Source organism: Strix uralensis, chromosome 5 (genome assembly GCF_047716275.1).
Source record: "Strix uralensis isolate ZFMK-TIS-50842 chromosome 5, bStrUra1, whole genome shotgun sequence".
Lineage (NCBI taxonomy): Eukaryota > Metazoa > Chordata > Aves > Strigiformes > Strigidae > Strix > Strix uralensis.
The window spans coordinates 58,064,587-58,079,350 of record NC_133976.1 but is presented as its reverse complement, the minus strand read 5'-3'; the positions used below and the strand labels follow the sequence as shown (position 1 = coordinate 58,079,350).

Genomic DNA, 14,764 nt, shown 5'->3' with positions numbered 1-14,764 from the left:
CATGTGCCACCTACAGCTATTTCACTTTTTTACCCTTTTAAGTGTCTTGCACTTCAGGTTCCTTTTTGGTCCCATTTGGAGTAGTGAATGTAAGCATCATAGGTTTGCTTCATTATAATCATTAGATCAGCACATTCCCTCTTCTGTCTTTCACATCAGTTTAATCTTTTCAATTCTCTTGTGGAAGGGTCTCCATCAAACTAGAGACTTGCATTGTGCATTGCTTAATGCCTTTCTGCTGCTTCTGTCTCTGGAACAGAGGGCCTGAAATAAACATACCACTGAAAATTAACTATTAAAATTTTTTATTAACAATTTCTAGCATTCTTAGTGATAGCTGTATTTTTGTGCCTGAATAGGAGATAACCTAAACATAGATGATCACCCGAATGCCTGAACTTTCAATTTTTCAAGAGGGGAAGATAAGTATATAAGCTTAGGCCAATGGCAATTTAGCAAGACACCTTAAGAAATGAGAGTTGACTAGGTCAAAGGTTCTACCATGTTATTTTTCTTGCCTCCAACATGAAATCTTTTACTGACATTCATATTGTTTTAAGAAGTAATGTAAATGGCATTTCTGTAGTTTCTTGTGAGGTTTTAAAAGAAGGCACTGACAGAACCCAGGACCTTTTTCCCAGGAAAGCACAAGCTTCTGCTGCAGGATCTCAAAGTGCCTCTGTGAGCAAGGGGTTGACTCTTGCACAAACCAGTCTGCGGTGGAGATCCTCATTTGCAGGAGCAGCGCTGAGGGTCAGCCCAGCGCAGGGGGCACGTGGCTCTACCATGAGCCTTGTATGCCATCTCTCCGAGGGTCCCTCAAGACATCAAAAGGGATCTTGGTACATGCAGTGTATGTACATGCCTGGATATGGATATGGAGCCTTAAGTGCCGTATTGAACAAGGAGCCCAAGGAGCAAGCCACCTAACACCAAGTAAATTCTGTGTGTTCTGCAGCATTTCAGTACCCCCAACAGGTATTATATGGGGAGATGCACCATGGAGGGGCTCTGGCATAACCTGCCTGAAAATAAGCTGTTTCTCCCAAGTTCTCACTGTATGTCAGGGATGTCCGGTGCTCATCGTGGGTGCCATGCAACACTGCTTGGTGAGGACTGAGGCTGAGGCAGACCCTTCATCTCTGACTTGTGGAGGGGCTGCCTCCGGCTGATTACTGATTGATGCCTGCAGCAGGTGTGCTGATGGACATGCTGTTTCCAAACACCAGGGTGCTTTGAAATAAAGTAGTTTCAATATAAACTTACAGCATCTTTTAGAAAGCTGCAATGGATATACCAAGAGCCTGTCTTGCTGGCTATTTGTTTTTGTTGCTCAGATATGTTTGTTCCCTGTGTAAGGGCACAGCTTAATATGCTGTTTATCAGGGACAGTTAATTTTTAATTAGTCCAATTTGATATTACTTTTTCTAAATCTCACTGCTTTAGTGGCTCAGCTGGGGAAGCAGTGAGATTTCAGCTGGCCGGCAGGCAGCCCATGGAGCAGCCAAGGAGAGAGTCACTCCAGCCCTGGAGAGCGTCACCAGCAAATGGCTTCATGCTCACGTGCCCCCAGCTACAGGCGCCGGCTGCCCTGCTTTCCAGAGCACTGCCACGGAGAGGATTTGGCCACAGCCGTGACAGAAAGGAGGCGTATTCTTGCTACTGACAGTGGCATGTGTTTCTGTGGCTCACAGGCACGCTCGTACCCCAGCTATGTCAAACCTTCACCTGGAAGCAAGCTTTGCAGGGCTTTGCTCTGTTGCTGCAAAATGGCCTCAGAGGAGCCGTGCAAAACTGTCCCATCCGGAGAAAGGTCACTGAAGTGAGAGGCTGACATAAGGGATATAACCCATGGATGCTTGGGAGAGGAACCTGGCTTGGGGCCAGGCTGCTGCAAGCTTTGCCTTTGTAGCTGCAGCAGGGACAAGCACTTCAGCAAAAGGGTAAAGGACAAGCCCACTTCAGCTAATGTTTGGGACATTACTGTAAGCATCTCTGAGAACCCCAAACACAAACCCTGACTTGGAACTAAGGAAAATTTGTCAGTCCTGTTATTTCCAGCATTTCTGAGTATGCTTTTTTTTTAAGCAAAGTGAGAAGAGAAAATATTCCTTACCATCTTTTGAAATACATTATAGCTATGTAAGAATACAAATCTTTCAAGGCCATATCTCTTCTCAACCAGCCAAATGAAATACAAAATAAAACTCCATTGTTTTACTCTTATGTTTCCTGTGCCTTACGGCTTGAACCATGGATTCTGTTGGCTGAAGTCCATCCCAGTAAGGATTTAATTTGGGAACACTTCACCCTTCTAAAAATAAGGAAAACTGAGAAGAGCAACTAACCTGTGCTGAATAAAGATCTAAAAAGACTCTCCAGGATCTCAAATTAAAGAAAATATGTTACCCAGTGAATGTATAAAATATTATAAGCTTGCCTCTATGCAGCAAACTCTTTCCTGGCATTTTAGCCCTATCTGGACCTTTTCCAAAGGGAGAGAACAAATCATCAGTCATATCTTTTTTTTCTTCTCCTCAGACACTTACTAAGAACCAGGCACACACGCAAAAATAAAAGAATGTAGAAAACATCTACCCACTTCTGTTTGGTTCCCAGTGTTTTTAAAGCATTTGACTCAAACTGTTACCCAGAAGTGAATGTCAAACTACTGCAAAACCGAAACCAGACATATTTCCCCAAATGGGACAGAAATAAATCTATCTAAGGACCTGTGACTTAATGGGACAAGATGTGCAATAGGTGCCTTCACCTAGAAAAAGAAGAGAAGCAGCAGGATATAGCAGCTCTGCCCTTCTCAGGTTGTATATATATACATGGGACCAAACCCCACATGATGCCGTGAGTCCAGATGTCCCTTACACAAACAAAAATCCCATGTTCATGCTGGGAGGACCTCACCGCAGCATGCAGTAGGCAGAGGAGTACAAAAAGCCTGGGGTCAATGAGTGCAGCCCTGATCAGGGGGCTGGTGTCACCAGCTGCAAGCTCTCAGCTCTCTGCAGACACTTCTACTGTAGAAAGCCCACGAGGCTGTTAGAGTGATGCAAAATTGCAAGGATAAGAGCCCTCACAAAAGCAGGGTCTCTAAACGGCTCTGGAAACCTTCTATAGCATGCAGGTGGTGCAAAGTGAAAAATGGGGGGGGTAATCTTACTAGCCAGGGAATTAAAAAAAAAGTCCCCAACAAACCCAGTCACAGGGAAATTTGGTTGAAGAAACACGAGTCGTGCTGAGAATGAAGATGTGCACAGACCAATTGCAAAAATACCACAGCAGCATTTTCAATTTGTTAGGTAATAAAACTGAGCTTCCTCAGTGACCGTTGGTGCAGACCCTCACAGCGGCAGCAGCTCTACATCCCACAGGAGATCGCTTGCCACTGCCAGTGTTTGCAGCCCCCTGGGCTGCAGGGCTGGAGGTTGGGGAGCTGAAAAGTCTCACTTCAGCAGCAGCAGGGCTGGGAACCTTTCCTGTCTTGCCCCCTGGCAAAAACATACCCCAAGTGTGGCTCCCTGGAGTGGCTAGTTACTCTCTGTTACTAAAATCTGGAATCAGGAATGCCCTTTGGAAGGCAGCTGAGTACCTGTGGTCTCTCCTCCCTCAGCACCCGTCTTCCTTCCCATGTGTGCTCAACATCAAAGCTACTGGGGGTTCAGGGAACGAAGCCACCTGCAGCCACCCTTGGCCCTCTGCCCCTCCTGGCTTATTGCAGCTGGAGAGCAGGAGCCCAAATGCCATTATTCCTTGTCATTGCTCAAGAAAAGTAAAGAAACAGGGCTGCAATGAAAGAGAGAGCGGTTGAATGGAGTTAGATTGCCAAAACGCCTATACTAGAAGATATTAAGGATATTAAGCCCAAGCTCAGATGGCATTGGTGGCTCACTACCCATCTTCCCTCTTGTGTTCTGGGATTGTTTTCTGGCTCCTGCGAGAGGCCAGCCTTCTGTTCCCAAGCGCAGGGTTTTTTCCTGACCCTGCAGAGCCCCTCCACGGTGCCATTTGCAACTCTGTGGATCACTTTCACCTGCTTGCTGCCCAGGGAGGGTTTGCTGCCCGGTGGTGGGCAGTACAGGGATGTTTCCCTGGCTGGGAATTGTCCTGCCCTTTCAAAATGGGTGATGGGAAGCCCTGGGAGCAGTGTCTGCAAGCCAGGCTCAGAGGCAGCAGTTTGCTGCTTTTAGTGGCCATCAGAGCCTGCGGCAGTGGCCGCCTGAGTGGGAGGACCGGCTGCAAGCATGAGATGACTAGCAGTGGCAGCTCCAAAGACTCCCAGGGAGGTGGGGGACGGGCTATGTCTGTGCCTTATCCTGGGTAACAACATGGTTATTGTGCCCCACCACCCATGTTGCCTTTGATATTTCCCAAGCTCACTTAGTCATTTGTGAAAACAAAGGCTGTTATTGTTCTCCAGGCACACAGCTAAGGTGTTCTCCCTCCTCTCCGCCTGCACCTCACCCCGTTGGGGCAAGTAAATTCCCTTTCTTGCAGGGATGCAGCCTGGAGTCACGGAGGCCACCCCATTCGCAGTGGGTCCATGGGCAAAGAAGCCGCAAGGCAACAGGGCTCTGCAGGCAATGGGGTGCTGGGGCCAGCATCCCATCAGGGCAGCACAAGTCTTTGGGGGTGCTGGGTGGGTCCCCGCTGGCGTGGCCGTGTGCGGTGGGTCATCAGGGGACCCGGCCAGGTTGGGAAACACTGGAGAGAGGATGTTGCGTCACTGTCTCAAGGCAGAGTTCAAGTTTACAGACCCCGGCAGGTCACCAGAGGTCCGGGACTCACATAGCAGCTGGGATGGCGTCGGTCACGTGTTGCTCTGCCACTGCGCTTGCAGTGTCTTTGCAAGACAGAAGGGGCAGGCTGAATGAATGAATACCGGTGCCTGCATGGTGTGGGCGTGGGGAGCAGGCGGTGGGCACAGCAAGTGGCCTCCCTGGAGGGGCTGGCGCAGTTGGGAGGCACGCTGGCCAGAGGAGTTCACAACACGGACACGCAGCTGCTGGTGAGGGGCCCGGGAGCTGGCGGCCAGCCCGAGAGGGAAAAAAAGAGAGAAACACTAAAACAGGCGCAACCCAAGGGGGCCAGGCTGGGGAGGGGGTGTTTATGGAGTCCTGCAGTCCTTGGATGCCATGGCGGGAGGGCAGCAAGGTCGTTGTGCAGCCCAATCCGGCAGATCCCATTCACAACACATCAGGGGTTTGCTGCACGTAGATGCACAAGTTTTGATCCAGACCTGAGAGTTTCAGGGACTGGGCTCATCAGCGCACCTGCCCAGCGGCAACACAGCCCTGTTGTGGTGAGAAGTGAAGTATTTCTGTGGATCAGCAACGCAAGGAGGAGGCAGGAAGCTGGAAGGAAGGTTCAAAGATCGATTTTCATTCTGGCAGAAGGTTAAGGGTAGGGAATACAAATGCTGCCTCCAAGGTCCCGGAGAGCTCAGTATATGAACTGATGATCTGGAAACAAAGATGAGCAGTATACCAAACATTTTTAAGAGATGACTCAAAGCTATTGACTCTTGAGGAGATCAGAAAGGACTGTAAGTAAAATGCAAATGTGGCAAATGGGCAACGCCATGCATTTACCAAGGTTTAACTGGGCATGTGCAAAGACAGAAAAAACAAATTGCATGCAAGAATTACAAAGCTCCAGACGGTCTCTAGCAACTCAAGAAAGGATCTGGATGTCACACAAACCCTGGCTCTGTGAGTAGCTGCAGGTTAAAAAAAAGCACACACAAAATATCAGTATGCAGAAGGAAGAAGGGGAGAATAATATGGAAAATATGATAATACTATTATGTAAATCACTAGCACGGCCTCTCTGGGAATACTGTCTGCGGTTCAAGTCAGCCTTTCTCAGAAAGGGCTGATTAGGGGCATGGCAAACTCACTCATAAAGAGAGATTGAAACGATTGGGGTTGTTTATCTCGGAAAGGAAATGAACAAGAGGAGATTGGCATGGAGGGAGCTGGTCCAGAGCTTCTGGTTTTCTTCCTGTTGAATTCTAACGCTCTCATATCTGGTGTCACTGAGAAGTGCATGAAGTGATGTGGCTCTCCTCTGTCACACACAGTTTGCTCTTTTTCTCACTCTCTCCCCCAGGGGAGGCACAGCATATGCAGTTATGTTTTACATTTTGGTAAGATCTGGGGAGGAGGAGATGGCTAAGGAGGAATAATTACTCCCCAAAGTAGGCATATAGTAGAGAAGGTGAGAATGGGAAAGGGGGATTTGCACCTGGACGGAGGGGTGGAAGGTCCTGACTTTGGGAGTCTCCTTCTATCTCCTCAGGCAGACTTCAGAGAGGCTGGCAGCTACTGCCCTTCTCCCAGAGCACTTGGGACTTTGAGACCAGGCTCCAGGGTTCCTTGGAGATAAAGATAAGGAGCTTGAATTTGACAAGTTGTTCTGTAAAAAGCATCAGGATAGTCAGAGGTACCTTCAGACACACAGCATTAAGCCACTGCTCTCTGTCTACTCTGAAGCACCAAAGAAACCTTCTCTATCCCCACATTACCCTAGGCAGCCAGCACGCACAGCCAGAGACGACTGACCGTGACAGCCTGTGCTGTGGATGTTGACTCGATGCAGCGTGCTGAACTCTCCCCTTTCTCACACAAAGACATTGGATGGCATTTAGGCCTGTCAAAGCCAGAATGACTAAAGAAAATACCTGTAAGTGCTCTCGCTGTTCTGGGCTGCAGAAAGCACGCTTGCAGGCACATGGAGCTGCTGAGGCCTACAACCCTGCCTGTTTCACCGCATGAAGCCCAGGCTGCTAACGAGACTGTCAATGGCAGAACAAGCCTGGTGTTCCTAGGCAGATTCAGCATGGGTGTCCACCCCGGCCTCAAGGGCAGCTGCAAGTCTAAGGGGGAAGAGGAGACTCCTGTCTCTGCCGCAGTGACAGCTCAAGCCAAGGTGGGAAGCAGCTGCTCCACCCTGGGCTGTCCAGGCCCAGCCTGGGTCCCTTCAGGCCACACCATGGGGGTCCCACTTGTCCCCTGCTCCCCTCAGTCCTTCCCCATGGCCTTTCAGGGTGTCCCCGGCCCCCACCCTGCCCCAGCCTCTTCCCCACAGACATCCCCGCTGAGGAAGCTGGCTCACCACGGAAGCTGTCACCCCTCGAAGGGCCTGGCCTCCTCAAACCAGAGCAGCACCTGGCCCAGCCTGTCCCGTCCCAGCCCCAGCTGGGCGCAATTGGGGGCGACAAGACCCCCTCCCCGCCGGCAGGGGGCAGCCTCCCGGCGCGGGCGGGCGTCGCGGAGCGGCCCCTCCCGCTCGCCGTAGGGCGGCAGGCGCGGCGCCCCGCCGGCAGGGGGAGAGAGCGCCGCGCCGCCGCCCCGCTGGGCGCGCGCCGGCCGGAAGTCCTTCGCCGAAGGGACGGTTTGGGCCCGGCGAGCGCGCTCTATGATTGGTCGCGACCGGGTCACGACCCGGAAGCGGGTCGGCCATGTTGCTGAGTGACCCCGGGAGCCGTGCCGGGAGGGAGGCGGCGGTGGGGTCCGACGAAGGGAAGGGGTTGCTGTGAGGGGCGCGGAGCCTATTCCTTTTTCCACTCCGGTCCTTCCCGGTGAGTGTGATGCGGCCGGTCCCCGTGAGGCCTCCGCGGGCTCAACCGCAGTTCGGGACCTCGGCGGGGTGCGGGTGCTGCGAGCGGCCCCGCGGCGGCCCCCCACGCAAAGGGCCAGGTCACAGGGCCTGCCGGTTCCCTCGCAACAGGACGTGCGGCCTGCCGCCCTTAGAAGGCCCGTTATGCCCTGTGCGCCGCTAGAGAGGCTGTCCCGTCCCTTCCCGGGACGCGGAGGGCGGCGGTCTGTGGGGCCAGGCATGGAGGGAGAGGCGGCGGCCGGTGCGTCCCTCGGGAAGGGAAAAGCTGACTCGGATCCCGCACTTTGTCACCTCTCTCTAGGTCGCCCGTCCACGCACCCGTCCCCCATGGCAGCGTGGTCTCGGGAGGCTGTCCTGACCCTCTATCGGGCCCTGCTGCGCCAGGGCCGCGGGCTGCGCTACACTGACCGGGATTTCTACCTTGCTTTCATCCGCCGCGAGTTCCGCAAAAATCGGGGACTGCAGCAGCTAGAGGACAAGGAAAGGCAGTTGGAGAAGGGGCAAGCTTTCCTACAGAGCAAACTTGGGGGCCTGGTTTAAAGATTCCCTGTAGGTCCTTTTGGCCCCACTTCCCTCTTCCTTCCAAAATCTCCTCACCAACCAAAAGAGATGATTAATATTCCCTGCCCACCATTGTCTTGAAGAAGTCTGGAAGGTGCTTCCACAGGCACACCAGGAGGGCTCTCCTGTTCTCTTTACAAATGCATTAGGTCACAGGTAGGTCATTTACAATGATACAACCATGTTCTTCATGCTACTATTACAGTTAGCTTTGTGAAAGTGTGGTTTTATTCTGTGAATGAAGAGTGACTGGATTCCTGGTTCATCAAGGCAGGAGCATTCCTCCTGAGATTTCAGCTTGGTCGCAGAAAACCAAAGGACAGTTTTAAACCACCCAAGTCAAGCAGGCTCTGAACCTTTGAAACTGACTTAGAAAACCAATTTCGAGTCAGGGTGGAAGAGTTTCCTGGTGTTTTCATGTAGGTTCACTGAGGATCCATCTATGGGTACAGCGGTGGCAAAGTGTGTTTTACACGTCTAGTTGGCCAGGGAGACTCTTCACATTTAAATATCAAGATCAGGTTAAATGGGAATTGGGCAAAACAAAAGTACACGTGTAAGAAAATATTAATGTTCATGCTATATGTGACTTGTATGAGAGTCAAACCCACCAGCCTTGAGGGCAGGCATAAACGTCCAGTGAAAGCAAGGGAGCTGTTCTCTTTGTGGTACATTGTGGTCTCTACTGTTGGTTTTTGGGTGTCTTTTGAAGTATCTGGGACCAGCCATTGTCCAAAAATGAGTCTGAGAGTGGATGCCGAGACTGCCTGTTAACTCTTGGGAAGATTCTGATTTGTTAAGAGACAAGCATCTGCATCGCCGCCTCTGAGCAAAATTACATGCATTAGATTGAGAATAAGAAAATAAATTGGCATAAAAAAGCGCCATGCTTTGGTTGAGAAACACAAATTAAAAGAAGACTTGAATGGTCATAGAGTTTTACACGATATACAGGATTTTATTGCAGAATATCGCTGAAGTAAATCTTACTTTGTTTTTTAAAAAGCATTATATGATTGCATGATTAAACCTGCATCAATGATTAGAAGCCCCACATTAAATCTGGGTTTTTCTTTAGGTCATAAAAGGACCTGGAAGCAAAGAAATGTTGTCATTGCAGAGCTTGGTCAGTACTGTTCTGGTGTGTCTGGGAATAAGCAGCTCCTCAAAGGAGGATGATTAAAGAGGCTGCAGGGTTAGGTGGTCCCTTCTTACAGCTCTGTGCTAAGACCCCAAGAGCCCTGAGGATGGGGTGGAGGAGAAGGGAGTGAACTGTCAGAGTTCTGTTTTGACTCACTTGTTTAATGCTCCTGCTCCTTCCAGATGAGATGGCAGGCGCTGGGCAGCGCAAAGGGAAAAAAGATGACAACGGCATCGGCACAGCCATTGACTTCGTGCTGTCCAATGCCCGGCTTGTGCTGGGCGTGGGTGGAGCAGCTATGCTGGGCATCGCCACACTGGCTGTCAAACGGGTGAGTGAGCGTGCAGGACGGTGGGGTGGGACCTGAGCATGGGGGCACTGGAAAGGAGTGGGAAACAAAAAGACCCAGGATGCTGGCAGTAGGCTGGGTAAAATGCAAATGTTGGTCCCTTAACAACTCAAACTGTGCCTGGTGATGTTGCTTTAGATGTACGACCGGGCAATCAGTGCTCCCAGCAGCCCCACTCGCTTGAGCCAGTCGGGAAAGAGAAGCTGGGAAGAGCCAAATTGGTTGGGTGGCTCCTCACGTTTACTGACCCAGGACATGAAGACTAACCTCAGCCGCTCTCTGCAGACCCTTCCTACTGATCCTTCGGCCACAGACACGGGTAAGGAGCAGGGTGATACTCCTGCATTACAGAATCATTCAGGTTCATAAACCCTGTATTCATTTAAAGGAATACAGGAAAGAGAATACTCTGTCTAGCCCAGGATTTTGATGTCTACTGGTAACTTCAAGAATTAGAGGTCGAATCAGGAACTAGTGAATAATAGTCATCTATTTGCATTCTTTATTCCTCTCATGACTTCGTGGTCTTAAGCTTTTTTCTCCCTCAGTCTTTTCTTTTTCAAGCTGGATGCTTACTGATGCAATCTTGCCCAATAAAAAGCCATTCCATTCCTTTCAAGCTCTTTGCCTTTCTTTGACCCATTCCAGTTTGTTTCTGTGTTTTTAAGAGGAGAATATTCAAATTGTGAACATACTAGTAATTTATAACAGTATTTCCTATATTATTTCTACCGTTTCCCTAATAATTTCCGTAACGCTGTTTGCTTCTTTAGGGCTGCTTATCACTGAGTTAGTCTTCATCAGGCTGTAAAAAGTGACCTGCACTCTTTCTGAGTGGGATAATAAGTTACTTAGAGTCCCTCAATGTTTGTTATATTTGTTTGGTTGTTTTTTCTCACTGATTTTACTTTCTATCCCTGGGCACTTCAGGAGATTTACACTTGGAGATTTAAAATAAAAATCGGGATCAAGCTTTTAACTTGATTTCCAGATTCTCTGCAAGAAAGTCAGCTTCAGGATGGCAGTGGATTTTCTGCTGAGGAAACATTAAATAACTAGACAGCTGTGTTAAATGGGGTCTGGATCATTTGATTGGAGTCCCCAAAGATGAAGATTGAGAAATAAAACCATTGATGATGGCATCTTGCAATCTTGACTTAAAAATAAATTAAAACGTAAGATGGAAAAATACGTTTTTTCATGAATAGGCAATGAAGTCTTGGTTCCCTATGGTTTTGCTGGCTATTTCCCTTTCACACAAAACCTGAAATCTTTCCAGAAGACCCCAGTGGGACAAGAGACAGCAGCTGCTGAGGTTGGGCGAGATGGGTCTGTGCGCAGCTTCATCAGCCATTCTGCATGTGCTTTGTGGCCAAATGCCTCTTGTCACACAAATGTGCAACAGCTGATTGCCTTAATGGGGCCACTGACTTGGGGGTTTCTCCTGCACCCATTAAGTACCACAGCCCTTCCACAGATCTCTTAGATCTGTTATTCTTCCTTGTTTCTCCTTGATAACTTCTGAAACTCTTGGTCCATATTAAGAGAAGTCTGAAATAGATGGAAAGCGTTGACTTATTTCTTTAGGAAACCAGTCAGAAAAAAAGGGGCTTCAAGAATCTGTGCAGGTTAGACATTCCTTAATAACGCAGTTGGCAGCATAAAACACTGTATTGCTGTATTGTGCCTAAGGGAGTGCTTTCTGTTCTTTGGCCAGTGAAACTTTGAGGGGAGTTTTCAGTGGGGCTCTGCTGGCCCCAAGATCTTGCCATCCTTCTAAGTGTTGATCAGACTCCTAACAACTATTTCATTTCCAGGTGGCATGATCTCTGCTCTCATAACCTAGTCAGGACTGGGGTTTGCTGATAATTTGTAAAAATTCATTATAATGTTAAAAATTTAATGAGGTCATGAGGGTTGTTCAAGAGTGTTTTATCCACTGGTCTGGTATCATGTTGAAAGCTTCTGAACTGGTAACAGTGCTGAGTTTTTGATTACATTGAACTGTGGTACTGCCCATGTAGCCATTAAAATTACTTCCTTGTACACAATATTAGTCTTGTTCTGGCTAAACTCCAAATCTAATAACTTGTTTTCATCCGGTCTGATGCTCATAGTAGTATCTTTTGAAGTTTCTCAGCACCTCCCTTTTGACTGGTGCCTGTGTCAAGCATGCAAAATGTCTGCTGAAAGCTTTTGAGACTTAGGAGGCTGCACTTCTGCGCTGCAGATTTTCTTCTGCGGATCACTTCACAGTGAAACACTGCAGACGATCAACAGTTTCCCTTCTGTCTTGCAGACTTTTTCCGACCCACAAAGCCCAAGCCATCTGCCAAGAGGAGTCAAGTGGAGCTGAAAAAATCCCGCCTTCGTCTGTCTCTGCAAGAAAAGCTCTTTGCTTATTATCGGAGGAAGGTAGCTATCCCAGCGGATGAGCAGGCCCGGGCCAAGCAAGCAGCTGTGGATATCTGTGCTGAGCTGCGCAGCTTCCTACGTGCCAAGCTGCCGGACATGCCCCTGCGTGACATGTACCTCAGCGGCAGCCTGTATGATGATCTGCAGGTAATTCCTGGGGCCATGTGATGGGTTATTATTCAGAAGGCTGACTAGGCAGGGCCATTTCAGGCTTCCCTGTTGGCAGTGCTGACTCAGCACAACATTTCTCTGTAATAAGGCTCCTGGTGTCACCTTTCCCACTGTGGAGCCAGGTGTTGATTTTTGCAGTACTGTTTGAACAGGCATGACCAGGCTGCTCTGGTATTGTCTGCAAAGCATTTGCTTTTTGCTGTTTTATTTCTCCAGATTATCTCAGCCCTTCTTTTCTTCCCCTCTGTCTCTCCCTTTAGCTGTGTTTTTTATTGCTGTTTCTCCCATAGACCTCTGTTTTCTCTCTGTCCCTTCTATCTCCTTCCAAATCCTTCCAAATACATGATATTCCCTTAGAACTCCTGTGTATTCATGTAGGTCTTCCCTGCTCTTTTTTTTTTTAATGCATGACAGACCTGGATTGGACAGCAGTCCCTTCTGCATATCTCCCTGATGGCAAGATGCCCATGGCTATAGTGAGTGATTCAGAGGCACACTTTTTTGTTTGAGTCAGAGCTCTGGAATGGAGTGTCAAGTGTCCAGTGAAACTTAGATCTGGGGTCTTAATCACATTGGTGAAAAGGGATCATTAATGACCTTTTTCCAAACAATGTGGCTGAGGGCAGTACCTAGTTGTAGCATGGGATAATTAAACCATGGCAACTTAAGCTTGTCTAGAAACTTAATACTCTGCCTTCTGTTTTAAATTATCATGTGGTGTTGCTGTGCCCTGGGCCAGCTGCATCTCACATCCAAGGAGTGGACTTCAAGCAACAGGAGGCAAAATGATTCATCTATATGCAGTCCATGTCAGGTCCTGAAGTATTTAAAGGTCTCTAAATAGGACATACCACATAAGCACTAATTTGGGTTATACCTTGGAGTTATCCCATTGATGATGGGAAATAGTTCTTCAGAATGTTTTTTGACAAAGGGAGGCTGTGAAGCCCATGCAGAGAGGAGAGTGAGACAGCTGAATCCTTATTCCAAGTTCCTTTGAACAGAAGGCTATCTAAAGGTGATGAATAAAACTGAGTGTGGAGAGAGAAAGCTTGTTCTTACCAACTTTTCTCTCTTGTGAAAGGTAGTGACAGCTGACCACATCCAGCTCATTGTGCCTCTGATGCTGGAGCAGAACCTGTGGTCGTGCATCCCTGGGGAGGACACTATCATGAACATTCCTGGCTTCTACTTGGTGCGTCGGGAAAACCCAGAGTACTTTCCCCGTGGGAGCAGCTACTGGGACCGCTGTGTGGTGGGAGGTTACCTTTCCCCCAAAGCTGTAGCAGACACCTTTGAGAAAGTTGTAGCTGGCTCTATCAACTGGCCAGCAATTGGGACTCTTTTGGATTATGTGATCCGTCCAGCAGCTCCCCCAGCAGATTTGACGCTGGAAGTCCAGTACGATCCAGAACGGCATCTTTTTATTGACTTCCTACCATCCCTGACACTGGGTGACATCATCCTTGTGGCCAAACCCCATCGATTGGCCCAGAATGACAATTTGTGGCGACTGAGCCTGCGGCCAGCAGAAACAGCTCGCCTCCGGGCCCTGGACCAGTGTGATTCTGGCTGCCGCTGCTTGTGCCTGAAGATCTTCAAAGCAGTATGCAAGTCAAACCCAGCCCTGGGTCACCTCACTGCCAGCCAGCTCACCAATGTCATCCTACACCTCTCCCAAGAAGAATCCGACTGGTCCCAGGACATGCTGGCTGATCGCTTCCTGCAGGCGCTGAAGGGGTTGATCCGCTACTTGGAGGCAGGTGTCCTCCCTAGTGCTCTGAACCCCAAGGTGAACTTGTTTTCAGAGCTCACCCCTGAAGAAGTGGATGAGTTGGGCTATACCCTCTACAGCTCTCTGTCAGAGCCAGAGGTCTTGCTGCAGACGTAATGAGGCCTTACCTAGGGAAGTATTGAGAGGGTTTAGCCAAGGTGGACTTGGATTACTGCGAAATATGTCTCCTCCACTTCTCTCTCTCTGTCTCCTTTTGATTCATTATTATTTTCTGCTGTGGAGTTGGTGCTCCCACTGAATTTTTTGGTGCTACAGGTCCATTTCCATCATCTCTGTCCCAACAAGTACCAATTGGCTAGGGAAAAGAGGCTAAAATTGCATCCCTAAGATCTTCCCATAAATTCTATGGACGTTTAAGTGTCTACCAAAAATAAAACGAAACTATGCACTTCTTTCTCCTGTGGTACACTTACTGCAGTGAGTCCATTTTGGTCTGAAGAAGATGGAACTGGGCTGGTAAATCCAGTGATGATTTTAGCAGACTTGCATTGAGGTCCTTCCTTTCCTCCAGTCTGACTTTGCCCTATGTTTCTTTTTCTCTGCTGTACTACACTGTCTCCTTTTTTTAAAATTTTTTTTTCCCTGGTCCCTTTGACCCAGTCATGCAGGGCAGACTGAGATGTTTTGGATAGGGTTTTTTTTTGTATTTTTGAGTGCATAATTGATTACACTGGCAGTATTTAGGGCTGTAGAGCT

General features: G+C 48.8%; 2 protein-coding genes across 2 annotated transcripts; both read left to right on the top strand.

Annotated features, from left to right (window-relative positions):
• Positions 1-7,473: 7,473 nt before the first annotated feature.
• MIURF (mitochondrial elongation factor 1 upstream open reading frame) lies at positions 7,474-8,176 on the top strand. Its single transcript, XM_074871119.1, has 2 exons — positions 7,474-7,598; positions 7,938-8,176. The coding sequence occupies exon 2, from the start codon at positions 7,964-7,966 to the stop codon at positions 8,174-8,176; it is 213 nt and encodes a 70-aa protein (XP_074727220.1). The 5' UTR covers positions 7,474-7,598; positions 7,938-7,963.
• Positions 8,177-9,525: 1,349 nt separating this feature from the next.
• Positions 9,526-14,454, top strand: MIEF1 (mitochondrial elongation factor 1). Its single transcript, XM_074871118.1, has 4 exons — positions 9,526-9,669; positions 9,826-10,006; positions 11,987-12,249; positions 13,358-14,454. Exons 1-4 carry the CDS (start codon positions 9,526-9,528, stop codon positions 14,162-14,164), a joined length of 1,395 nt encoding a protein of 464 aa, XP_074727219.1. The 3' UTR covers positions 14,165-14,454.
• Positions 14,455-14,764: the final 310 nt, after the last annotated feature.